Below are 27796 nucleotides of genomic sequence, written 5' to 3'. Positions count from 1 at the left end.
ATGACAAAAATGACAAAAATGACAAAAATGACAAAAATGACAAAAATGACCAAAATGACCAAAATGACCAAAATGACCAAAATGACCAAAATGACCAAAATGACCAAAATGACCAAAATAACCAAAATGACCAAAATGACCAAAATGACCAAAATGACCAAAATGACCAAAATGACCAAAATGACCAAAATGACCAAAATGACCAAAATGACCAAAATGACCAAAATGACCAAAATGACCAAAATGACCAAAATGACCAAAATGACCAAAATGACCAAAATGACCAAAATGACAAAAATGACAAAAATGACAAAAATGACAAAAATGACAAAAATGACATAAATGACATAAATGACAAAAATGACTAAAATGGCTAAAATGACTAAAATGACAAAAATGACTAAAATGTCAAAAATGATAGAAATGACAACAATGACAATGACAATGACAATGACAGGAATGCCAAAAATGACAAAAAAAAAACAAAAATATTAAAAATGACAAAAACTTCAAAATTGACATAAATTACAAAAATGGGAAAAATGACAAAAATGACAAACAGGTAAAAAATTACAAAAATGCCAAAATTGACAAAAAGGACAAAAATGACAAGAATGCCAAAAATGACAAAAATGTCAGGAATTCTAAAAATGACAAACATACAAAAAAATTCAAAAATAACGATATCATAATAATGACACAAATAACAAAAATGACAAAAACGACAAAAATGACAAAAATAACAAAAATGACAAAAATGACAAAAATTACAAAAATGACAAAAATGAGAAAAATGACTAAAATGTCAAAAATGACGAAAATGACAAAAATGACAAAAATGACAAAAATGACAAAAATGACAAAAATGACAAAAATGACAAAAATGACAAAAATGACAAAAATGACAAAAATGACAAAAATGACAAAAATGACAAAAATGACAAAAATGACAAAAATGACAAAAATGACAAAAATGACAAAAATGACAAAAATGACAAAAATGACAAAAATGACAAAAATGACAAAAATGACAAAAATGACAAAAATGACAAAAATGACAAAAATGACAAATATGACAAAAATGACAAAAATGACAAAAATGACAAAAATGACAAAAATGACAAAAATGACAGAAATGCCAAAAATGACAAAGATGACAAAAAGAAAAAAATGCCGAAGGTGACAAAAATGACAAAAATGACAAAAAGGACAAAAAGGACAAAAAGGACAAAAAGGACAAAAATGACAAAGGTGACAAATATGACAAAAATGACAAAAATGACAAAAATGACAAAAATGACAAAAAATGACAAAAATGACAAAAATGACAAAAATGACAAAAATGACAAAAATGACAAAAAATGACAAAAATGACAAAAATGACAAAAATGACAAAAATCACAAAAATGACAAAAATGACAAAAATGACAAAGATGACAAAATGAAAAAAATGCCAAAGGTGACAAAAATGACAAAAATGACAAAAATGACAAAAATGACAAAAAGGACAAAAAGGACAAAAATGACAAAAATATCAAAAATGACAAAAATGACAAAAATGCCACAATGGAAAAAAACTACAAAAATGACAAGAATGCCAAAAATGACAAAAAGGACAAAAATGACGAAAATGAAAAAAAAAAAGACAAAAATGACAAAAATGGCAAAAATGACAAAAAAAACGAAAATGGCAAAAATGTCAAAAAATACAAAAATTAAAAAAATGTCAAAAATGACAAAAATGACAAAAATGATAAAAATTACAAAAATGACAAAAATTACAAAAAATGACAAAAATGACAAAAAGGACCAAAATGCCAAAATTGACAAAAATTACAAGAATGCCAAAAATGACAGAAATGCCAAAAAATAACGAGAATGATAAAAATGTCAAAAACGACAAAATTGACAAAAATGACAAAATTGACAAAAAAGACAAAAAAGACAAAAATGACAAAAATGCCAAAAATGACAAAAATGTCAAAATTGACAAAAAGGACAAAAATGACAAAAATTACAAGAATGCCAAAAATGACAACAATGTCAAAAATGACAAAAATGCCAAAACTTACAAAAATAGCAAAAATGACAAAAGTTACAAAAATGACACAATATACAAAATTGACAAAAATGGCAAAAATGACAAAATTGACAAAAAGGACAAAAATTTGAAGAATGTCAAAAATGACAAAAATTCCAAATATGACAAAAAGGACAAAACTGACTGGAATGCCAAGAATGACAAAAAAGACAAAAGTGTCAAAAATGACAAAAATGCCAAAAAAAAAAAACACAAAAATGACAAAAAATGACAAAAATGACAAAACTGTCATAATCTACAAAAATGACAAAAAGGACAAAAGTGATTAAAGTGAAAAAATTGACATAAATTGACTAATGATAAATTTTATCAAATTGAAAAAAATACAATATGACAAAAATAACAAAATAAAAAAAAGACAAAAATGACAAAAATGGCTAAAATGGCAGAAACGACAAAAAAGACAAAATTGACAAAAAGCCAAAAATAATTAAAACGAGAAAAAATAATTTCGAGTGACAATCTTTTCGATTTTGGACAGTTTTGTGGTTTTTGAGAAAAAAAAACGGTCTTCTTGCCGAACAACTTGAAATATTCGATTTATACCAATAACCTACGATTGACCTAAAAATGTTTTAGGTACTACCGTTGAAAGAAGCCGAAATTGTAACAAATTGGAAGGACCACCCTCCTTAAAAACATGTCATTCGTGACAACCAATTGTCACCTCGAGAAGACGAATGCGGTAAACGCTGGACCCGGGCTGATAATTACTGGCGTGTGGCTGACCGAAACCGTTTTTGGCTGGTCGTCAACCAAAGAACAACTGTTGTATTATAGATTTCGTGTAGTGTTTTTTGGATTTTTCTCGATAATGTTTTTTAACTCTCCACAGGCAAATCTTCGAGGGTGTAGACTACATCCATTCGAAAAACATCGTGCACCGTGATTTGAAGCCGGAAAACATCCTGCTGGACGACAGTTTGAACGTTAAGATTACCGATTTCGGTTTCGCCCGGAAGCTCAAGGAGGGCGAAAAGTTGTACGGTTGGTTTCAATTGGTATTTTAAAAAGTTTCTCTTACTAATCGATCTTATTTTATTCTTCTAGATCTCTGCGGCACCCCCGGTTACTTAGCCCCGGAAACGCTGAAATGCAACATGTTTGACGATGCACCGGGTTATTCCAAGGAAGTTGACATGTAAGCATCACTATTCAAAATCGGTCTCGATTAAAGCAAGAAGCTTTACGATTGTTAGAAACTAAAACAGCAAAAAAAAAAACTGCAGCTCGTGATCGTTCGCGTTCGTCGACGACGATCGCCACCATCAAGGAGCGGATTCACGGTTTATGATTTTCCAATTTGAACGTTGTTTTTTCGTTCTATCGTTTCATGCGTTTTCTATTGAACCCTGGGCGTTTGAACTCGCTTGACTTCGTCCTGGTGGCATTTTCTTGGACTCATCGACGACGTATCGATCGTTTTTGACGACCTGTCACCGACAGTTGGGCCTGTGGTGTCATTATGTTCACACTGTTAGTCGGTTGTCCCCCGTTCTGGCATCGGAAGCAGATGGTCATGTTGCGGAACATCATGGAAGGCAAATACAGCTTCACCTCCCCGGAGTGGGCTGACATATCCGGTGAGTACAAGTTGTGTATTATGTTAGCTTGCAGGTTATTGGGTATTTATTATAAGTTGGTTCGGAAAAAATGATTGGTGGTAATATGAATATGAATAAGTGAACAGCAATTCAATTATTTGATTCCTATCACATCTTCGACACTCACTTGAATAGACTTCAATTTGATATGAAGGTATCAAAATACTTGTACTTCTTACACAGTTGCCCGAATACCACAACAATAGCTTGATTCACACCTTCGACCACCGTGAGAATGAGCATGTGATAAATAACATCAAGATTGATTTGGGAAATTACAAACAGCTCTTCGTTTTTTGACAACCTCAAGTAGTAAAGATTAAGAGACTATATTTATAGATATATAGAACTAAACAAAAAAATCACAATTAAAAGGATTCAGAGAGAAAAGGACTAGAAATATTTGATCGCAATAGTCCAAAGTGTTTCCTGATCATATTTCTGATGAACGCAGTAATTGAAAAGACGTTTGAAGTGTTTGGTAGTCTGGTAACAACTAAAGTTTTATGGCGTCGATATACCAAACCAATGTCCGAAGTGGCTTCCAGATACCCCAGAATTCGTCTCAGATGAGTCCAGTGAATGTCAACTTCCTCTTACGATTCTGTGAGGTACTTTGTCGAAAGCCTTGGCGAAATCTACGTATATCGAATCCACTTGCAGTTTTTTCCCGTTGCAGAATGCAAATCGCTGGCATAGGTAATTAGTTTTGTCAAGGTTGATCGTTTCTTGATGAACCCGTACTGGACATCGGTGAATATTGGAGTGGCTGCTGAATAGATTCTCTCGTATATCAGGACTTCTAGCACTTTGGAAAATCAGCAAAGAACCGATATTGACCTGTAATTCTCCACACGATGAGCATTTCCTGACTTATGGATCGGTGAGATTGATGCGATTTCCACGGAGTAGGAAAAGTATCTTCCGAGATCGATCGATTGAAAATCATGCACAGCGGTGTGACATGCGAAGCCGCTAACTATTTCTAGAACAAGCGATGTTGGAATCCCATCAGGCCTAGATCCTTTCGAGGGATCAAGAGAATTTAGCACTTTTAGAACTTCTTGTTCACTTAAAACGGGTTGCGGTAGACTGATGTCATAGCTAGTAAGTGTATCAAAGTACACATTGTTACAATCAGGAGTGACTGGGCTATACACGCTGCTAAAAAAAAACCGGCAAACAAGTCAGCTGACTCTTTGATGCTTTCCGATGTGCGCCCTTGAAGCGTCACAGACGATGGGATACAGTTAGTAAGGCGGCGGCCTTTGATGTATTTCCAGAATGTCGAAGGATCTTGTTTCACGTTGCGTTCGATGTTAGAAATGTATTGGTTGAAATCAGCGTTGCGAAGAGTCGAATATTCAATCTCTAGCCTTGAGAGCATTGACTTGTTTTGGTCCGTTCGGTCTCGAAGGTAGCGTTTACGGGCTTTGCGAACTAAGTTCCGGCTTCTCCGTAACTCAGAATTCCACTAAGGGAGCTTGTAAGGCTGGTGTCGGTGTAGTCGTTTAGGCGGCGTGTGAATGCCTGAGACGTCCCAGAGATGATCATAGAAGGTTGATACAGCAACATCGATGTTCAGATATCCGAAAAGTATTTGCCAGTGTGTGTCCAGTAACATTTTCATAACACGGTCGGTATCACAATGCATAAAATCTAGATTTAGTGTATGCGGGCTAACGGGATCCGTAAGCTCGTCAGAAAAATAGTCGAGCAGTTAAACAGTAGGATGATGATGCTGGTCGGTATTTAAATTACCTTTGGAGGGTGTAAAATATCTGCTGAATCAGGTCTATTCACAAACAGAAGGTCTAGAATTCTACCATTGGCGTTCGCAAGTGAACACATCTGAGACAACCCGCAGGCAATCGTCGATTCGATGACAGCAAGCTCCTGCTCGGTGGAGGCGTTCACTGGTAAAAATCCATCTGCATCCTCGTCGAGCAAAGCAGTAGCAAATTCAGTAAGGGGCCGTTCAGATACCACGTGGACAGAAAAATGAGATTTTTGACCCCCTCCTCCCCCTCCGTGGACAAGCGTGGACATTTGGCAAACCCCTACCCCCCTCCCCGGATGTTCACGTGGACAGATTTGAAATAGTTTTTTTTTAAATACCAATAATTTGAAAGTTAGAAACATCACTTTTTGCCTCTTTGTTATTGAAATGGATGATTTTGAAAAAAAAAAAACGAATAAGGATTTCCGGATATAAATATATGATTTCTAAATTCTCATATTAATCACTTGCTTTCTAGCAGCAACTAATTGTTAAAACTTAAACTGGAAAGCTTTGCAATTTTAAGATTTTGATTTAAACACCTTAATATTTATTCACATTTAGAAAATATTTTGAAAGTAAGTATGTCCACGTGGACATGACCCAAACCCCTACCCCCCTCTCCGTGGACAAGCGTGGACATTTCCATACCCCCCCTCCCCCCCCCCCCCCCCCCCCTAAGTTGTCCACGTGGTATGTGAACGGCCCCTAAGTTGTAATCCTCAGCTACGACGATTATATCATTACTACTAACCATATTCATCAGGAAATCGAGAACAGACATGTGAGACGCGTACATAACAGTTTCGCTGTTTGGCCTAAAATAGGCACAGCGGAAATAGACATTCCGATTCCGATCTTTCACAACAAGCGATCACAGCCTTTTTTTTAGTTGGCAACCACAGGTGGTAAATCACGGTTTACGGATTGTATTTCAAGGCACGGTGAGCCACCGCTTCCCCCCAGTTTGCTACTCTGGGTCCATGAGTACAATGAGAAGACTCAAGATATACTCCGTGTAAACCCCCTACTCCCTAAACTCCACCTGGGGCTGCAGACCTGGTTCCCACCTCGAACTGTTTAGTACACTATGCTTCAATAGTGGGAGGTCTATTCGCGCTAATGCGCTCCAAGGCAATACTCATTAACGAGACCACTTTCAGCAAAACCTCTCATCCTTACGACTCGTCGCCTGAACTCTCCTTTAACGACTTGAGAACCGACATCTCCTCGCAATGACTCGAGATTCCTACACAAACCTCTCCTCTTCGCGACTTGAGGTCTGATCTCTCCTCTAACGACTCGAGATCCGACCCCTCCTCGCATCGACTCGAGGTTTACCTCTCCTCTGCACGATTCAAGACCTGATCTCTCCTCTAACGACTTGAAATCTGACCTGTCCTCGTAATGACTCGAGGTGACCACTTGTACCCCTCCTCTTGTTGATAAGGGTCCTGATCCCTCCTCTTACGACTCGAGACCCGACCCCTTATCATAAAGACTCGGGGTTGACCACACAAGCCTCTTCGCCTGAAGGTTTGAGGCCTGACCTCTCCTCTAACGACTCGAGGCCCGACCTCTTATCTTCAGGGTTCGAGGTTTGTCGCCTTGCCCGTCGTGTGCCTAATCGAGAGCAGCTTATCCTAGACTCGCGCCTGTCACGGCTCACGCGCAGGACTTAACGCAACGACTCGGATGATTCCCGACGAAAACGTCATCCTACTCCGACTCGAATGGCTCACCCGGCGTCGAGAGCCACTCTACCCGTGGGTATTCCCCGAACGTGGAATAACCCTTTCCCAACGATTTCCACTGGGAAGAAGGTCAAGTCTTATCTCCGCAGCTTCTGTCGTTGAGAATCGCCCTACTCGGAAACTTCCCGAAGGTGGAGCTGGCTGCAACCCTAGGATTTTTGTCCCGCCGATTTTCCTGCCCGTTGTGTGCCAGATCGAGAGCAGCTTGTCCTGGAATCGCGCCTGTCTCGGCACACGTTCGGGACTTGGAACGCTACGACTCGGCGATCACAGCCTAGTTTTGCCACCGAGACTACGTCTATACCATGTCGAACTGCAATTAACACACCTCCTCCACGTCATAAATGGCTTGTATTAGCATTTCTATCACTACGGTAGATCTTAAAGTTAGAGGCTAGTTCACTGTTGCCGATGTCGTTCTTTAGCCAAGTCTCTGTTATCTTGATGACATCATAGTCACATGAAGACAGTGCTAAAAAAACTCATTAGTTTTGGTACGCATACCACCGGCGTTCTGGTAGTACATCATTAGCTGGGCGTTTGAGTTCATTGGGGCGGAATGAGCGAGAACTGATGTAGAAGGAGCAGCAGTGGCGGGTTGAGTTTCTAGATACGGTTGATTATCGAAATTGGTCGCCTCGCTCAAATAGGAGTCGCGAAAGGTGTCATTTGATTCGGTTTGAATTCCAAACGGGGCTGCTTCGGGTTGGTAAAAAAACGTTCGGAGGTATTCTCTACAAACTGGCGAAAACGAATTCCAGCGGGCCAGATCTCTGATGACAAAGCTTTCTCTTTCAGGTCGAGAGAAATTCAAACTTTGTAAGGAACAAATGACATGGTGCTAACTTCTCTGTCCAGGGGAACCAATTTTTGAGTTGGACTTCATCGGTACCTTATTCTGAATGCACAAACTGCAGAATGTTTTCTTCAGGCGCATTTGTAGCAATACCCGAAAGATAGGGCCAGAATGAGAGAGGTGCCGTAGTTTTGAATCGTGATTTCGTTAGGCCTCGGAGTTTAACATCTGGTTCGTCGCTCTCGAGTCTACATACCAGTCGATTTTTGATCGAGCATCAGTTTTACCAAAACTATGCAAATTACAGCCCAGAAAAAACTAGCGAAGCTTCAAAGACTAGCAACGCTAGCTATAACTGGCGCAAAGCGAAGCACACCGAATGAGACTCTAAATGCACTACTAAATATTCTGCCTCTACATCAATTCATTGAGTTAGAAGCGGAACGTAGTGCCTTGAGACTCTCCAAACACAAAACGTTCTATGAAGAAGATCTTACAGGACACCTCAAAATCCTAAAGAAATTTAAACTAAACTCACTTATTGTGAAAAATGATGACTGGATGGAGCCCATTTTTAACCTAGACATACCAAACAATTTAACTATCAATGATAGGGATGTGTGGGAATCAGGTGGACCTGCGGTTCCTCCCAGATCGATCCTATTCTTCACTGATGGGTAAAAAATGGATAATAAAACTGGGGCAGGGGTCTTCGGACCTAGACTCAGGATCTCAATTCCTATGGGAAACTGGCCAACAGTATTCCAAGCTGAAATTCAAGCAATTCTAGAATGCACTTTAGACTGTTTGAAAAGGGGATACAGGTACACAAGTATCTGCATATTCTTTGATAGCCAGGCTGCTCTTCAAGCACTAAGTACGTTCACATGTTACTCCAAACTAGTTTGGGGGTGTATAGTTGCACTAAGAAACCTGGCCATAAGGAACAGAGTATCTTTATTCTGGGTACTGCGGGTACTGCCACTGCGGTATCCAAGGGAACGAAGAAGCAGACCAACTAGCTAGGGAAGGATCTCAGGGACTGTTGATTGGACCTGAACCTTTCTGCGGAGTATCGAGAAGTGCCTTGACTATGGAGCTCAAGAACTGGGAAAGCACCACTATTGTTTCCAACTGGAAAACAGCAGAGGGAGCAACTCAGGCAATAAGATTCATTGAACCTAGCGCACGACTCTCCAAAAACATGTTGAACTTAAGTAAGCACGAGTTAAGTACTTACACAGGTTGACCGGACATTGTCCAACAAAACAGCATCTCAAAAGGATAAATATAATTCAAAACGATGACTGTCGGTTCTGAGGGTTCGAAAAAGAAACTGCAGAGCATCTTCTATGCAACTGCTGCGCCCTCCTAAATAGGAGAGAGCGAGTACTTGGGGCAAAGTTAATAAGCGCACAAGACATATGGTTGCATATCAGCCCTAAGCAGGTTATATCATACATGTTTGATATCATACCCGATTGGGATAAAATGCTTAGTCAGCAATCAACTGTCACTCCAATCAATAGTGCAGGTGAACCTGAAAGCATATAGTAACGCGGGGTAAATACCACAATAGATCAACTACTGGTCGCAGGGGGCTCTCCCCTACAAGAAAAAAAAATCAGTTTTGTGCATTGAGCATAAGCTTCTAAACTCAAGAACTATTCTTTTGATTTTTGAGCCTGCTATCATGTTATTCGGAATGTTAAAAATGCAATAATTACGTTATCCTGACCAGCTCTGCTTTACTTACATAGCAATCACTTGGGTACCAAAATCTAAGTTTGTTAAGGTTATGCTGAAGTAACAATCACCCAGAAAACTGTGCTTTTGACGAAGAACATTTAGAATCATCTATCAAAAAACCAATTTAAAGTCAAATTCACGAAGGTCATTCATAAATTAATTGAACAACAGTGAACTCAAGTGACATCCTTGGGGAACTCCACAAGAAAAATAAATTTAAAGTTCTATACATGTATGTAACTCTGTCTGCCGAGTGCAATCTGCCTCAAAGCTATGACTCTAGCCTTTGAATCAACTATGTTATGGGTTCCATTTGATCCAGTTTATCAATCAGAAAGTTCAAACTTGAATGCTTCAGCAAAATTCACATCCACTTACATCTTTTTCACGAGACAATTACTGTCACACACATATGTGAAATATGTCTTAAATGTGTTTTTTTTTCTTGAAAATATTTGAGAATGCTAAAATATAATATTTAAGTAAAAATACTAATCTCCTTTTTCTTCCTTTCATCCACAGAGGACCCGAAGGATCTGATCCGCAAGTGTTTGGTGGTGGATCCGTCCAAGCGCATCACCGTGACCGAGGCCTTGAAGCACCCGTTCTTCAATACAGTAGTAAGTAGTAGTGTTGGCGTGGCCAGGGACGAAGCGTTCTTGTACGGCGCCTTCAACCCATCCCAAGCATCGCCACAATCATCGCCATCATATTCGAGCATCTTTGCTCCGCGGTTGATGCCCGCAAAGTTTGCAACAACAACAACAACTAGAACCTTGACAGTTCGTTCGCTTCCAATGCAAAAACAACAGAAACCACAGCAACAATCACAGCAACTACACCAAGAGCAACTTCAGCGGAAGCAACAACAAGAACGACGTCTTCGTCGTCGTTCTCAACAGTTGCATCTTCAGTTGCGAAAATCAAAAAATTTGCACCCTCAACTTATAGCTAGGTTGATCCGATTGGCACACTGTAGTAGTTTGGTGCCGAATAAGCATCGAGAAAAAAAGTTAACTGATCATCGATTGCAGAGAACGCAACAAGCACTGCTGATAGATGCATTTCTATTTCCTCACTAGATAGCACCCTTAACAGTAGAACGCATAGTTTAGTAGTCGAACTCAGTATTATCTAAATTTTTTTTAATTGGTCAAAGACTCTTCTAGAAACAAACTCTTCAAACAGCTTTCCACTTTACTGTACAAATAAACAAAGACACACCCACCCGGCAAAAATCGGCCGACGCATATGTGGGGCTTCAGTGAGTGCGCTTTTCAAGTTCACCCCTCTCGTTCGTTTCAGTTGTATGATTTTGTTTTTTTGTTAATTGTTTCCCCCGTTCTTATATTTAAGTATTGCTCCAAAACAACAACGACAACAGTTAACCTCAAACATTCGTTTGACCGTTTGAAGAGTTTTGTTTAGGGTTTTTTTTATTCGGTAGCTTCTTTTTATTCTTGCTTTATAGATTGCTTTTCGGATCGTTTAGATTTAGTTTTCACTGATTTCATCACCATCCAAAATCTTCTGTAGAATAGAAAAAATGCAACACTTTTATACGGTGAAAGAGAAAGAAATGTTTGCAGAAATTTGGTTTTAACTTGACCATTTTAAAAATAACAGTAACCTGTATAATAGATATGAAAACTTGACTTAATTGTATGTTTTTAGAGTTTTGATATAATCGGGTCCAAAAATTAATATTGCAGATACTCTTGCTGATTTCAAAACGAGAAAAATATCAAATTAATAACCTGACATTAAGAGTAGAAATTTGTAGACAATCATCAAAGAAAAAAAATATAATGGATTCATAAATAACATTTGTTCGTCACTATAGACGTCTGCTTAAGTCATGTGACGATGTGACAAATATTCGCGTTGGTTTAAAAATAGTCTGGCATCGCATTTATTCGGTGTCTATCATCCTGATGAAGGTGACAAATTTTTTTAAAGCAGGGAAAGAGTACTAAAACAGACGATTATTTTTTGCTATCGTGAAACGCACCTACCTGAATTGAACCTCTAGTTTTTTTTTTCAATTTATCTTTTAGCACAAACAAAAACAAAGCAAACCAAGCAAAAATAATTAGTTAGTAAATAAGATATGAAAATTATTTGATCATAATTGCCAATCTGATAATAACAAAACAGATCAAATAAAAAAAAAGTTAAAATGAAGAAAATTAAAATATTCGAAATAATCCGAAATTTTAAACAATAAATGAAATAAAACAAAAACCTAATTGAAGCAATTAAAAAAATTAAATTGATAAAAACAAAACAGAACACATTTAAAAGAATCGAAATTTTCATAAGACAAGTGTTAAAATCAATGCATAAGATTCAAAAATATTGAAAACCTTCATATTCCTGGACAAGGTTTGTCTTTAAAACCGGCAGTCCTATTTACTAATGGTTCGAAATTCATAAAAAATAAAAATAAAAACAAATTAAAATCGAAAAAAACTAACTAAAGAAAACATACCTATTAAGAACAATGTAAAATGAATAAATCTGAAAATGAAAAAAAATCTTACTAAAAAATAATTAAAATATAAAACCGTAAGAAAAAAAATATTTAAAAAAATAAAAAATAAATTTAAAATTACATTAAAAAAAGTAATAGAAAATATAAGAAAAAAAATAAAAAAATATAATTAAGTAAATAAAAAAACTAAGTAAAGAAAAAAAAATTAAAAAGTAAGTAAGGAAAAAATGTAAATAAAAATTAAAAAAGTAAGTAAAGATAAAAATGCAATTAACGAAAAAAAAATAGGAAATGAAGAAAAACTAAAGGAAAATAAATTAAATAAAGCACCACAATTGTAAATAAAGTAAAAAAAAATTCTACAAACAAAAAAATATATCACGAAAAAAAGTGAATGAAAAAAGCAAATTTGCAAATAAAGAAAATAAAACAAAACTAAAGAAAAAAATAATACTAAAAAGAAAAATAATAAAAAAACAAAAATAATAAAAAAAAACAAAAATAATAAAAAAAACAATAATAATTAAAAAAAAAACAAAAATAATTAAAAAAAACAAAAATTAAAAAAAACAAAAATAATAAAAAAAACAAAAATAATAAAAAAAACAAAATAATAAAAAAAAACAAAAATAATAAAAAAAAACAAAAATAATAAAAAAAATAAAAAGAAACAAAAATAATAAAAAAAATAAAAAGAAACAAAAATAATAAAAAAAATAAAAAAAAACAAAAATAATAAAAAAAAACAAAAATAAAAAAAAAATAAAAAAAAAATTAAAAAAACAAAAATAATAAAAAAAACAAAAATAATAAAAAAAACAAAAATAAAAAAAAACAAAAAAAAAATGAAATAAATAAGCAAACAAAAAAAAAACAAATATGTAGAATTAATAAAAAACTAAATAATTTTTTTAAACTATTAAAAAAAAGAAATAAAAAAAGGAAATCAAACATAATTTTCAAAACTTAGTAAAAAAAAATTATATAAAAAAAAATTTAAAAAAAAATAAATAAAAAAATTTCAAAAAAAAAAATAAAAAAAATTGAAGAAATCAAAAAAATTATTCAAATAAACTTTATAAAAGTTAAATTAAAAAAATAAAAATGAAAATTAAGAAAACAAAAATTATTAAAAAAATTAAAGTAATATAAAATAAATTAATAAAATAAAAATAAAATTAATTTTAATTAAAATAAAATTTAAATAAAATAAAATAAAATATTTTTTTTTCAAATAAAAATAAAACATAAAAGAATTAAAAAATCCAAATAAAATAAAAAAAATTAAATTTAAAAATAAAAATAAAATTTAAAAATAAAACTTAAATTTAAAAATAAAACTTAAATTTAAAAATAAAACTTAAATTTAAAAATAAAACTTAAATCTAAAAATAAAACTAAAATTTAAAATTAAAACTAAAATTTAAAAATAAAAATAAAATTTAAAAACAAAAATGAAATTTAAAAAAAAAAAAAATTAAAAATAAAAATAAAATTTTAAATTAAAAATAAAATTTAAGAATAAAAATAAAATTTAAAAATAAAAATAAAATTTAAAAATAAAAACAAAATTTAAAAATAAAAATAAAATTTAAAAATAAAAGAAAAAATTAAAAATAAACATAAAATTTAAAAATAAAATTAAAAAAAAAAAAATAAAATAAAAATAAAATTTAAAAAAAAAATAAAATTTAAAAGTAAAACTCAAATTTAAAAATAAAAATAAAATTTAAAAATAAAAATAAAATTAAAAATACAAAAAAATATAAAATAAAAATGAAATTTTAGAATAAAAATAAAATTTGAAAATAAAATTTAAAAACAAAAATAAAATTCAAAATAAAAAAAAAATTAACTAAAAAAAAGAAATAAAAAAAATAAAAAAAAATGAAATTTTATGAAAATAAAATAAAATAAGAAAAAATTAAATAAAATGAAAACATAAATTAAAAAACTAAAAAATAACAACTAAAAACTAAAAAATAATAACTAAAAATTAAAAAATAATAACTAAAAACTAAAAAATAAGAACTATAAACTAAAAAATAATAATATAAAAAAATTGAAAAAAAAATTAAATGAAACATAAAAAAAAAAATAAAAAAATTTAAAAAAAATAAAATATAATAAAAAAAAAATTAAAAAAATAAAAAAAAAATTTAAAAAAAATTAAAAAAATTTAAAAAAAATTAATAAAAATTGAAAAAAATTTTAAAAATAGAAAAAAAAAATGGTAAAAAAGAAAAAAAAATTATAAAGAAAAAAAAAATAAAAAGGAAAAAGTAAATAAAAAAAAATGATAAAAATAATAAAAAAATAAGAAAAAATTAAAAAAAATAAAAATTTTATATAAAACATAAACAAAAAAAAAATGAGCAAAATAAAAAAAAATATTAAAATAAAAAATAATAAAATAAAATATTTTTTTTCAAATAGAAAAACACTTTAAAAAATAAAATAAAATAAATAAAAAATAAAAAAAAATAAAAAATTGAAAAATTAAAAAACTTACAATAATTAAAAAAATTGAAAAATTATTTAATTTAAAAAACAAAAAAAAAATATTAGGAGGCATTTAAAAAATAAATGAAAAAAAAAAATATAATTTATAAAAAAAATAAAAGAAAGATAAAAATAAAATTAAAAAAAACAGAAATATAAAAAAACACAAATATTTCAAAAACAAACATTAAAAAAAATGTTTGAAAGTAAAACAGACATAAATTGACAAAGATACATGAAAAATAATATTTAAAATATAGCAAGAGTGAAAAAAAACAAATTAAGGAAAAACAAATTTAGGAACAGATTATGGAAAACCAAATTTTCTTTAAACATTCAGATAATGTTGAAGCAGAATTTAAAATTCATCGAATATATTTTTAAGCTTATTATCTTTTCTGAAACATTTCAATTTTCCAATTGTTTTTCTTCGTGTCTAAATGTCAAAAACAAACTGCTGCAAACATTGTCATCTCTCTTTCCATCAGAATAGATTAGTTTCTATTACTTCCATCATATTAACTGTTTAAATTTCTTTAATTTTTATTTTCAAATCGTTTTACTCTGCACACCTCATCGTTTGTAAAAACCAAAACAAAAAACCCAAATTACAAACATCATCAATTCAACGTGCACGGTGCTGGAAAACCTATATTCGATACTAAAAACCAAAACCAAAAACAATGTTATTATTACTCCAACTACTACTACTCCAATCTCTACCCGGAAATCTGGAAACCTGGCTTTGCCCCACCGATTGGTTGTGTTACTCATCTCTACTCTCAACACCCACACCAATGTAATCGGACTCTGCTTTATCGGGATGGAACCAAACGAAAAAAAAAAAACGAACACAACTCTGAAACAATTGTGTTTCATTCGGGCCGCATCAAAAACACCAATCAAAATTACGTATCGCTTCTGCTGTGATCCAGCTTTTCGAGCAAAATATCGGCGTGCTGAAACGCAGCCTATCGGTCAAATCGAGACGTTTCAGTCACATTGCCACCCTGGCACTGGTAACGTTTTTTTTAATCCATTTTTTAAGCCCCTCCTCCTTATTTTTTCTGTTTGTTATTCCGTTTGCCCGTTTATGTTTTGTTTCCGTTTATCATTTGTTTATGTTTGCAACCTTTTTTGGTCTAACTAAGAAAAAAAAACTCTTGTAAAGTCCTTGTTCTGTTTTTAAGACATCAAATTATGTTTTTTTTGTTTCGCGTAACAAATTTTGTTCCAAGTAGTATTGTTTGTTTATTAGGAATAACTAACGTTGTTCCAAATAATTCTGTTTTTGTTTTTTTTCCTCCAAAGTATATAGAATTTAGTTTAGAAACGATATTTTTATCGTTTTCAATGCGTACCAATCCCGGCGCAAAGCTCTTCCCTTAGGGACTAAAGGAAAACCCTCGCTTATAACACTCTGCCGAGTAGTTGAGAACAGAATTTGTTTTGTATTTCGCCAACCAGCAGCGGCTTCGGCTACGTTAACTGATCAAAACTTTCTATTTTTTCTCTCCCATTTTTTATCGTGCCATCCCGAATCGAAACGAAACAAATGAAAATAATAAAAAAAAAACTGCCCACACTCACACAACCAAACTTTGGCCCAAACAAAACCTTCTGGAATTTCGAAACTGGCGCAGAACGTGACGGATAAAGTACGAGCCTTGAGCATTTTTCACGACCGTAACACCCAGCAGTGCTACCTATCTTTGCTTGGAATGCCCCATTTTAACGTAGTGGCCGCACACATATTCGCTTGCTAAATAATAGTAGAACAATTCTTGCTATTTGACCCTGTCGGAATGACCCGAATAAAGAGGTTATGGCAAGCACACTCACCCCCTAATTGGCTTTTAGGAATCCTTTCGATTAACGTCCGTTTGGCGCTTCTCGTGTACAGTACCGGATAATTTGTAGACTTTTTCTCGAGCGTTGAGTAGTCTCTTGTTTCTGCCCTAACATTTTTTGTTCTGTTTACTCGGGGTAATGGGATCAAAACATTAAAACATCTTCACACCTACACACACATTCGAATTGTGCCGTCATCCAGTTGTTTACTGTACTAACTCTAAACTCATACACACGAGCCATCGATAAAACTTCATCTGTGAGTGTGAGACATCTAGCGACCGGGGGATCGCTCACGAGTGCTGTGCTGTCCCAAAAACAATAAACAAACTGTAACGTTTGTGCGTGTTTGTGCTTGTGACGAACGATTTCTGTTGCATTAAACAAAAATAAAACTAGACTATATCTGTGTGTGTTCGTTCGATTTGTAGAACAAAAACTAGCACCCACATACAAGCTTTTGTTCGTGATGCATTGATTCCAAAACGAAAACTTGAATCGAAACAATAGAATCGATGCATTGCGAGAAATAGAGATTTGTCCGGGAAATAAGAGCATTTTTGCAATCGCAAATTCGAATTAAACTAGTTTCAGGTTCGAATAATCATGCTGAAGTATTTTTGTTTCTAGCTGTAATCAGTTGAGAACACAGTTTACTAATAGTTCATAACATTGTCTATTGTTTCTCGAAATCCGACAGATGTTTTTGGACAGCGTCGTTTGCATTCCTGTTTGTATTTCGGTAATACAAATATTTCGTTACTAGACCTCAACCCAATCCATTTTATAGCCAAAATTCCATTGTTTCTAACTCTGTGAAGAACAATGTTTGTTATACTTCAACATGATTTGTTCTTTTTAAATGAAAAAAAAAACCTGAGCTAATTTTTCAAAACTTTTTACATCGCTCCAGTGATAGGTACACTTCTACTAGTAACACGGTTTGTTTGTTTTGTTTTCCTTCTCGAGTGGCTTTGAATGTCTTCCATTAAAAAAAACTAGAAAATATAAACAGTGTTGCACTAACACAGCAGCAATTCCAATAATGGCTTTTCATTCATGCATTTTTATAAAAATAAAAAGCATTCATCATTTCCGAGCAACTGTTTAGGCGCATTAATTCCAACAGTTTGTAGATCAAAATAAAACAAAAATAATAGACAGCCACAACACCGCACTTTCGCTCTCTTTCTCTCAGAGATTGTGCGCGCGAAATGTTCCTCTCTCTTGATACATACTCAATTTTTCTCTCTCGTTCCATTCGCAGGGAGCAAAACAAACAAACTACTATTCCGATAATACCAATAACAAACACCATTTGTGCTCTTGTTTCCCGAATCTCTTAGCTTGTTACCTTCATGTAAATCTAGCCAAACCTTGCTGAGTAAGAGAGCAAACTCATTTGATCAATATTAACGGATTGCTTTTCTTTTCTCTCTCTCTTCCTCCCGAATATTTCATCCTTTCCTTTCTACCTTTTCTACAATTTTCTCCATCATTCCTTTTTGCAATTGATTTTCCCTTTTTTGTATTGTTTTCCAAACTCATTATCAACTCTCTCCAATCCTTCCCTATCATCCCGTGTCATCTTTCTCTCTTTCTCGTACTACTCTGTTCTCATTTTACAGTTACGTAAACAAAGTCAGTTTAACGCTAGAAAAAAGTTTCAATTCGCTATATTGTGTGTTAGAGCAATGGTTAGAATAAAGAGGCTACGGTACACGCCGGAACCGCTGCGGGCCGAGGACGCCCTCCGGGATCCCTACCGCATCAAGGTGCTGCGAAAGGTGAGTTGGAATTTGTCTTGTTTTTGCTTATTTGTTGATATTTAATTATTATTTTTATGAAGAGATTATCCACCGTAATTTATGTTGGTTACTTTAATAAATCGGCCTTAGCGGTGAAAAGTGATGTCCTTTTTAGTAGGGACATCTAAAGATTATGAAATTTTAATATAGATGGATAGAAGGTTAGATGAAATGAAAGATGGTGAAAATGGGCGGGTAGAATTTATCATATATCAAATGTTTGTTCCTCACGGGCCTCACCGCTAAGGCCGATAAATTAAAGTAACAAACTTTAATTTTTATTCCATGAAGTTCCATTTTCACATATCTATAAATCTTTCTTGAGTTTTGTTGATGGGAGCAAGATCAGGAGTACGCGATTTTTTATACAGTTCTTGCTCACAACGAGTTGACTCGTGGCTTCGATAAATGTTGAATGATATTCGTGGTTAATGTTTATAACACAAACAGTAGAGTAGAGCAGTAAAGACCCCTTAATAACAGCATTTACCTGAAACCAGAAAGATTATACGACAAAAATACGCTTTGTCGTAAACGAAAATTTATAAGCAGTCACTAGGAAATCAAGGTTCCCTAAAGTCATCGATAAATGAGGTCATCGAGGTGCTTAAAGGTCCAATAACTGCTACCTTCTAATGCTCTCAAACTCCATACTTATAGAAGTAATCGGAGCCCAAAAAAAAAAAAGAAAAAGTTTGAGAACGTACCACATAAGTACAAACGGATGCCATTTGGTATGAAAATAACCCCTGGAATGTTCTAGAGAATGATTGACATGGCCATGATTGGAGTTTTAGAGGTTCAGTTTATGCTTGTCGAGAATAACTATTCTAGAGTATCAAGTTTTATTCATAAAGTATTGTCTTAATATGCATCTTAAGGATATTTAAACAGATTTAGTATTCGGGACTTGGAACGCTACGACTCGGAACTCGGAACAGATTTAGTATACAAGCACTTCATGGGTACATGGGTCCATGGGTACAATTGGACGACTCTAGATATTATGTACCCCTACGCCATAAAGTCCACATAATTCCCATAATGGCCATAATTCCCATTCACTAAACCAACTAAGGCTAAACCCGTGATAGGAGACCAAGTCCGCGCTTCTGCGCTCATCGGCTTACTCCGTTTCAAGTCAAACTCTAACATATATACCCTTTCTCTTATTATGATTCAAGACTAAAGACCTCTTCTCTGACGACTTGAGGTTCGGCCTTTATTCGTAACTCGAGGTTCGCTCGGTTACCACAACTATCGTGTGCGCCGCCTCAATTTGAGTCCACTATTTGAGAGCAGAGATCTCTCCTCTAAAGACTTGAGGTCTTGGCTCCGCTTGTTTTGGCTCGAGGGCCTCTCTCCTTTGTCCGGCAAAGACGTCATCCTAAACCGACTCGAGTGACTCAACCACCGACGACGTGAAGTAATCTACCCGAGAGTACTCCGCGGCGTAAACACTCTTCCCCCCGCGAGTTCGGCTGCGGAGAAGGTATTTTCTTATATCCGCATCGTAAAAAGCGTCGTGAGGAGTGCGTTCTACTTAGATACTTCGCGGGAGTGTAGGTATCCCACACTACGTCCGCGAAGTACCTATTATAGCTCGGAAAACGCCGAAGGCAAAGTTATATCTTTGTATGCTTTACTCCTAGGTAACCAACTGAGACTAAAACCCAGTATAGCAGAAATGAGTGCGTGTTCGAATAAAACGAAAAGTCACAAAGAATTAGTGTCAGAGGAAAGAGTAATCCCAAATCCAGACCTACAGAATCTTCCAGCTCCAAAAGAATTTGTGGAGGGCCGGTCCGAAATAATAATTATAGTTAAAGTTGTCAAAAGTGAGCCAAAATGTACGACTACAGCGGACGCGGCTTCGTGGCTTGTGAGCCTCCTTGTCAAGGCAAATTTGGTGCTAAAAAAGGGCGCACAATCCAAAACACGGTTCAACCCAGTGAGGGTATAGGGCAAAAAATGTCGTTTATCTAAATTTCAACCACAGTTCAATTAAAGTTGAAAATTGCGATAGTGTTAGACTGTACTGACTTCGATATGGGTACCTAACAGAAAGGCTAGTGACAAAAAAAAAAACAAAGACTGTGTAGTAGCTAAAGTTATCGAGATCTTCTTCTGTGGCTTCTAAGCACCACCAAAGCGGCGAAGTTTTGTACTATGATAGTTTAGAACGTCGAAAAGCTCACGGGTAGGAGCCCTATAGTATTGCTGGGGAAGACAACGCGCTATTAACCAACCCCAGAGACTTATAATATATAGGTAACACCACGTGACGGTCATGGATCGTTGAGGCGGCTTTTGTAGTTTATTGTTTATTTATTACCAATTAACGGAACACATATTGGTCCAAATGATTACTTAAATTAATATAAAAGGAGTATTAAGTCTGATTACAGGGTTCTCAATACACTGAAAACTGTACTTCGGAAAACATCTCTCGAAACGTCGAAGTCGAAGTGCTCAGGAAAACGGTTGAATGTGTTCAAAACACCGATGATAACGCTTTTAGCTCCATAATTGTTCAATCGAATGGGAACATACCATCGAAGATCATGGTTTTTAAGTCCACGGGGTCGCACACTTAGAGGAACAGCTTTCAGGAGCGTGGGGCAGCCGATTCGCCATGTCAAGAGATCGGCGACGAAAGAAGCTCGTGCGGCGTTCCTGCGGGCTTGAAGAGTGTCCAATGTCCATGTCTATGAGACGACATCGATGTTCATAGCTTGGCAAGTGAAACGGGTCTAGCCAAGACAGGTGTCGAAGGGTGAATCGCAAGAAGCGCTACTGTATAGGCTCGATCCGTTCGGCTCCTTTCTGATACTAGGAACACCAAATAGCTGATGCATATTCAAGAATAGAGCGAACAATACTGCAACGCAAACTTTTCAGGCAGTACACTTTCCTTGAAGTCCTCGGACATTAGAAATAAGAATCTAAGACTTCTCGAGGCTTTGTTGACAACGTAGTTTATGTGTGTCCTGAATTCCAGCTTCCAGTCTAAAATTACGCCCAGATAATTGATGTGTTCTACGCGTGCGAATGGTTCATCTCTGATGAAGTACTCAACGGAAAAAGGCTGCCGCCTTCTTGAAAAACTTATGACTGCGCATTTACTGCGCTTCGATTGCAGGTAGGAAATCAATACCATCCGTTGATGTTGTAAAATCTATTTGCCTTCTTAAGTAGTTCTGTCGTGAACCAAGGAGTCCGTATATTCTCTTCAGTAGAGCTGGTATCAGATAAGTCGAGCTCAGATTTCTAGTCGATGGCAACCATGCACAGAGAGACAGACAGACAGATATGGAGTGTAAAAAAGTAGCTGAGTTTTTTTCACGGGCAACATCTCTCGTGCGATCAGGAGGCAGATACAGTGCGCAGGCATATAACTTACGGTCACCAAGATCAACTTGGGTCAATACAAGTTCCAGATCGCTCCAGAAAATTTTCGGTGAGAAAGGCTGAGAGATCCGACTTAACGGCATTAACCATTTGCCACCAGTGGTCTTCTTGCTATTACGTGGACTGCGATCGCAACGACACACTACATAGTCAGGGCCAAATATCTGACTCGAAAGAGTACGGTCGCTCAGCCATGTTTCTATGAAAGCGACGACGTCGTAACAGCAACATAAGCTTGCTAGCATATAGTCTGCTAAACACGAGTTCATACCACGATTTCCGATGCAAAGCTAAATCCCCGAACACTGGAAAAAATAGTACCATCAGGCGGAGGAAATCGGTCGGGAAACTCAGACGAACTCAAGGTCGGAATGACGGAAGACGCTGGCGGGAAACAGCGCGACTGAGTCGAAGGGTGAAGAGATCTCCGATAGACCTGATACGTTGCGCCCCGGTGCTGAAGGCCAAGTACAAGTTGCTACATTTTCAAGACCCGGAAAAGAGCGTGCCGAAGAGCTAGTGAGCGTAACACGTTGATAGGCTTGCAGTGCACTGGAAAGGGAGAGTCCATCACGAGGAAGAAGGCCAACTTAAAATGGATACTTGACTGTAGTGTAAGGCTGGAGAACCCCGTCGCCAAAATCAAACTCAGGGTCGGGACGACTGATGATGCGACGGGAATTAGTGCGGCTGAGTCGATGTGCTCAGGGGTCTCCGGAACGCCTTGGTCGGTGAAGAACCCGTGAAGAAGCTGTACTACGATCGTACTCGTAGGCAGCAGCAGGGCGATTTAGGTTAGAGCATGCCATGTCTGAACAGCTAGAAACCGGGGCTTAACGAATGATTAAGGAGTAAGAGAGTTCTTCAAGAATCGCGATCGTTTTGTAGTTAGGTATCGTGTGTGTGTATATAGCCTCTGCAAGACAATACACATGGGCCAAAACGTCTTTATCGAAGTGTTGAAGTGGGAGAGGAGCATGGACATTAATGGACAACCTTCCGATGGAAAACTAGACGAGAGTACTCGCACGAGCTTGAGATGCGGTGATGTCAAAGAGGGCCAACACACTAGGCCACCCATTTATTATAGACAAAGAAAGAAACAATTCTTCGTGCCAGCTGCTCTAATGCACAGACTCTATCAGTAGGGAATCATAGGCAGATAGCTCTTCACAACAAAATGCACATTTCAGGAAAGACTGACAGGATGCAAAAGACTGCCCTAATCAGGACGTTTATTGGATAGTTCTGGGCAAACAAAAAGCGTGCACGCACCACCTGAAATGTGCCCAGTTAAGCTGCGAAAGATTACTAATAAGCTGTTTCCTCAGCACAGTGTTACCAGTTGGTCTTCAGTTTTATAAGCTTGGGGTACGAAGCCAGGGTGAGCGTATAGCGATGAACAAATTTGACAACATCGGAAAGCCTTTTCGTCTGAAGGAAGCTCGCAACCTGGATGGCATTCCGAACGTTGAAGTGAAGGCAACGATTCTGGAGTGTTGTAACCATGGAAAAGTTTCTAACCAAGATTGTCAAGATTCGTCGCGTGAATGTCCACGAAGTGCTGGTGATTAAGTGTAGAGTGGAGCGGACCTGCCCTTGAACTCCGAAAGAAAACCTCGTACGGAGCCAACCAACATAAACGCCCGAAGCCTCAACAGATGGCAGTACCTGATAGGCTTCTGAGGTCAGGGTTTCCATATAGCCGCAGACAATGGATGCTGAGCTGCTGATGTGATACCGGAAAAAAGGAATTAACGGGGCATGAAATCTTAAACAATAGTCATTCTTCGTTGCAACTCTGAGCGAATACTACGGCAAGTTAAGCGCCAAAGGCTAAGTTCCAAAGGCTAAGTTCCTATTTAAAAACCCATTGTACCTTCAATGGTCTAAGCTCGAGATAGCGAAAAGCCAATAATTGTACACAGAAAAAGTTTTCCAGGTAACCCAAGGCTCTCAATGCCATCAAAGTACCCGATCCAACGCCATGTCGCCATTCTTTCCCTCTATCGCCAGGACCCCGTAATTAAAGCTTTAAAGTCCGGTAAGAGTACCTGAAACAGCTTTCCTAAGCGTCAATCCTATCTTCGAAATCCCATCTTCCCGTTTAGAGCTGCGGAAGTGTGAGCGTCTCTTACCATACATTGAGGCTGTCCGATACGGCAGGCGGCGACCTAATCTTCGGCGTCGTGTGGCAACGACAATGCGTTGCAAGCTACGGAGACATACAAATCCACCAAACCCGCTTTCGATATGCAGCACGACGAGTTGCTGTAACTCCGATACATCGTAACGAGAAGGTGCGCGCAGGGCGCAAGGATCGGGAAGCAGACGACTGAGGTAGGAGGTATTTACTACTATCTGGAAAGAAGTATCAATCTATCGGCATCACAATTAAGGGGAATAAAGTGAGCGAGCAAAGCTCAAATCCTCAATTGCTTATAGATTCCTCGAAGCTTTTGAATTCGAAAAGCTGACCCTGAGGCAAACATTGGGGGAGTCTTAACAGTGCTGAGTAATGACTCAACCAAAGGTTACAGTGTCCTAAAATGTTCCAGTCGTCACAGCAAAATCTACGCGACAGAAGAAGTATTCCAGATACATGCATGAGGCAGTAGGTCCTTTTCGGGTAAACCTTCAGGAGATCCGTCAGTATACCGGCCAGTGATGCCAGCTATCACTATAAATCAGGGGTCGGGAAACTTTTTGAATCATTACCCCAAAACATTTTTATTTAAGTTGATATTACCCCATGACGAAGAGCAAAAAAGCGAAATCGAAATTTTTTCAACATCTTCATATTATGCACCAACAAATTCATAAAATTGTAAAATGAAAATATACACTTTTCACTCACAAAATATTCACTGTTACCCCCAAGAATTTCACTTTTACCCCATTTGGGGTAATTTACCCCGGTTCCCCGACCGCTGCTATAGATCTATTACCTCAGGAAAGGAGATCGCTTTAGTACCGTGTTGCTACCCTGAATGGGTAGAACACCTTCAACAGTGTGTTTGAGTGATGAGAATCCCGTCATATTTCTACAGACTAGTGGAACTTTCTTTCCACTACCACGAGCTACAGTATATGACCATCTGCAATAAGGGTCGGAGATTTTAGTGATCCCAGCAGGTTTTCTGCAAGATCCGGTCCTGTGAAACATCACGCATTACTGTGCCTTACTGTGGTTGAGCCTACCGATGACAGGCAAACCTGTAAAATCCTGTAAATTCAGTAATGCGTCTAATTTCTGGAAGTTTGTCAAATCTTGACGTCATTCCAACAGCTTCCCATCGCGAGTTACATTTGATGGTCATCCCTCTGAAACTGCAGCCGAATCCGCGAACCTGTTCCCAGAATTCTTCAAGAGAATCCACTCTTCACAATCACAGCCTGCCTTTAATGAGTACTTTGCAGCATTGCCCAGCTCTGACGTCATTTTACCTCATCCAATTTACACCCAACATGATATTTTGTCTGCCTTAAAAGCCTTTAATACGTCAAAAGGACCCGGTCCAGATGGTATTCCTCCGTATCTCATACTGAAAATGGCAGCTTCGCTCGCCGAGCCATTACGGATAGTTTTCAATCTATCGGTTACTGATGGTGTTTTTCGTTTGGAAAATGGGTGCTGTAGTGCTGTAACTCCTATTCACAAATTAGGATATTTACTTCCACGGTTGAAGCTAAACCATATGACCTCCACACAGTGTGGGTCTTGAAGGATATATTCCACTGCCCCTGGTTTAGAGAGTCTTACGGCGTCTTCGGTTGAGGTTCCCGAATCAGTTTGGGTGTCGTAATCGTCGGAAAATAACCGAGTCGTAGCTTAAACGCTTTTGCCGATGGAGCCCAAGTTTAATGAATATAGAAGAAGAGACGGGGAAGAAGTATACTCGGGTATACCATGAGTCGTTCCGTGAACCACTAGTAGCAAACTTGTAAGTGGTTTGGAGCAGAATTCATAAAGAATATTTTCCACTTGATTGACTAATTGGAAAGATTTTCAGGGGAGCTACAAATGTATGTATTATAGAGTTGGCCAAGCAGGGATCTGCCATATAGATTTGTAAGACATGTAGACAATTGTACGCTACTGGCTGTTCTTCGCATGATCTACGAATGTCTATAAGTTTTTATAATCCTCTAAAAAGTAAAGATTTAAGCCACTGATTAGATGTGCTTGAGATGTGTGAAAATGGAACAATTTCGCTAAAAACTTTTCGTTTAATGTAATCTTGCACTAACGCTTTCTTCTCCAAACTCTCCTCCAGGTCATCGACGGTTGCGCATTCCGCGTCTACGGCCACTGGGTCAAGAAGGGCGAGGGCCAGAATCGGGCCGCCCTGTTCGAGAACACACCCCGCTGCGAGGTCTACAACATGTACATCAACAGTTTGAACCGATAAAATGAAGACGACTAGTATATCGGAAAAGGTAGCATCACCATCACCAGCGCTTTTGGAAGTCGAAAGTAATCGGAAGCAAACAGTTGTGGAAGCCGGCCGAATCGTTCAGTGCGATAAGCCGGGTATCTTATAGTTTTGATTATTTTTTTCGTGTTTTTTTCTGGTCAGTCTAGCCCTGAAACGGTGGCTGATTCAAATTTTTCGAAACGGATTTGAATGAGGATTGTTGGATGGAACCCGTTCGATAAACTATGATTGAAGAACGAGGTCTTTCCAAAATTCGGTATGACTGAGATGTGATTTGTGAAAATTCTGAATGTGAAAAGAGTTATTCGACGAAATGCAGGAAAAATTGGGAGTGGTTCGGTCGAAAGCAAAAATAATGAAGCTGAGCTTATCATTCTTGATCCACTATTTAGCACGTAACAGTTGAATAGTTTCGATAAGAAATTCAAGTTAAATGTACATGTTTTATATGTTTTGTATGCTAATAATAATTTATTTCGCTACCATATAGCTTTCTTCTCTCTTTTATCCACAATCTACTGTCTGACGCTAGTGTGCTAGCGAGCTAGCATCTTCATATCAGTCCTGTGACATCTGTTTCCCAAAGCAATTGAAAAAAAAAATCTGTTAAAAAACATTCGTATCGCTAGTTTTGCGTAGCAGCAAATCAATTTCGATAACGATTTCTTCTTTTATTCTTAGCTGAATTGTCGTCGTTTTTCCAACAATGGTAACCAAAATTTCCTCTCTTGTCTAACTAGCTGTAAGAACTGCGTTCAAATATCAGTAACGAGCCTAAGGGCGGACAGATAACATTAAGAAATAAGTTTAGGAATATAAATAAATAATAGACATACAATAAACATCCGTTTACTAGCCAAACAATTTTATTATTTTTTCGGATATATACTATATATTTCAGTTGATAAAAGAAAATAGGAACATTAAGAAATCTATGAACTATATTAAAAAAAAAGAAACTCAGAAAACTATTAGGCTAAAGAGAATCGTCGCGTGCTATGAACACTGAACCGTGTGGTTAAAATATTTATGATCAAGATAAAGCAGGTGAGGTTATTGAATTTGCAAAAAGTTGAACTAATTACACCACAATCAATGTTGAAAGAGAAAAACACACAGATTTCCTGTAGGCAAAGTGAAATGATACATTGAGAAGCTAGCAAAACATAACTATAGAGATTATTGACAAAAAAAAAATGATCGTACATTGACACCCATCTACCTGGAGCTATATAGGGAAAAAATGCTTGCAATAAAACACAGTCACTTTAATTGTGCGTTTTTTAAATACCATGAATAAGAAAGAAATAACCTTGATTTCACCTTAGACTTTTTTAAGCGGAAGTCAAATGCAAAAAAAAAGTTGTAGCTTGATTATTAGACTGCTCCAAATTTGTATGGGAAATTTCAAGCTTGTGAAATGTTATGCGTTGCAGGCCTTATTTGATCCTGTAGGCCTAGTACACAGTCTCATGCCAAATTCGGGCCCGATCGGATCACGGGAAGG

At 36.3% G+C, this 27796-nt stretch overlaps 1 protein-coding gene across 6 annotated transcripts in view; it reads left to right on the top strand.

The window, feature by feature from the left end:
* Window positions 1–27561, top strand: part of LOC129750773 (phosphorylase b kinase gamma catalytic chain, skeletal muscle/heart isoform-like) — a 47431-nt gene extending 19870 nt beyond the window's left edge. Inside the window, exons 4-11 of one of the 6 annotated variants that reach the window (XM_055745803.1) lie at window positions 2937–3088; window positions 3152–3242; window positions 3548–3684; window positions 10307–10404; window positions 15716–15799; window positions 16424–16438; window positions 18260–18418; window positions 26128–27561. In XM_055745803.1, the coding sequence (XP_055601778.1) occupies window positions 2937–3088; window positions 3152–3242; window positions 3548–3684; window positions 10307–10404; window positions 15716–15799; window positions 16424–16438; window positions 18260–18418; window positions 26128–26262 (871 nt within the window). In that variant the 3' untranslated portion in view covers window positions 26263–27561. The other 5 variants (XM_055745808.1, XM_055745805.1, XM_055745804.1 and 2 more) reach the window with 5 other exon arrangements.
* The last annotated feature ends 235 nt before the right edge of the window (window positions 27562–27796 follow it).

This window comes from Uranotaenia lowii, chromosome 3, assembly GCF_029784155.1.
Source record: "Uranotaenia lowii strain MFRU-FL chromosome 3, ASM2978415v1, whole genome shotgun sequence".
NCBI lineage: Eukaryota > Metazoa > Arthropoda > Insecta > Diptera > Culicidae > Uranotaenia > Uranotaenia lowii.
This window is presented reverse-complemented; position numbering and strand designations above follow the sequence as displayed.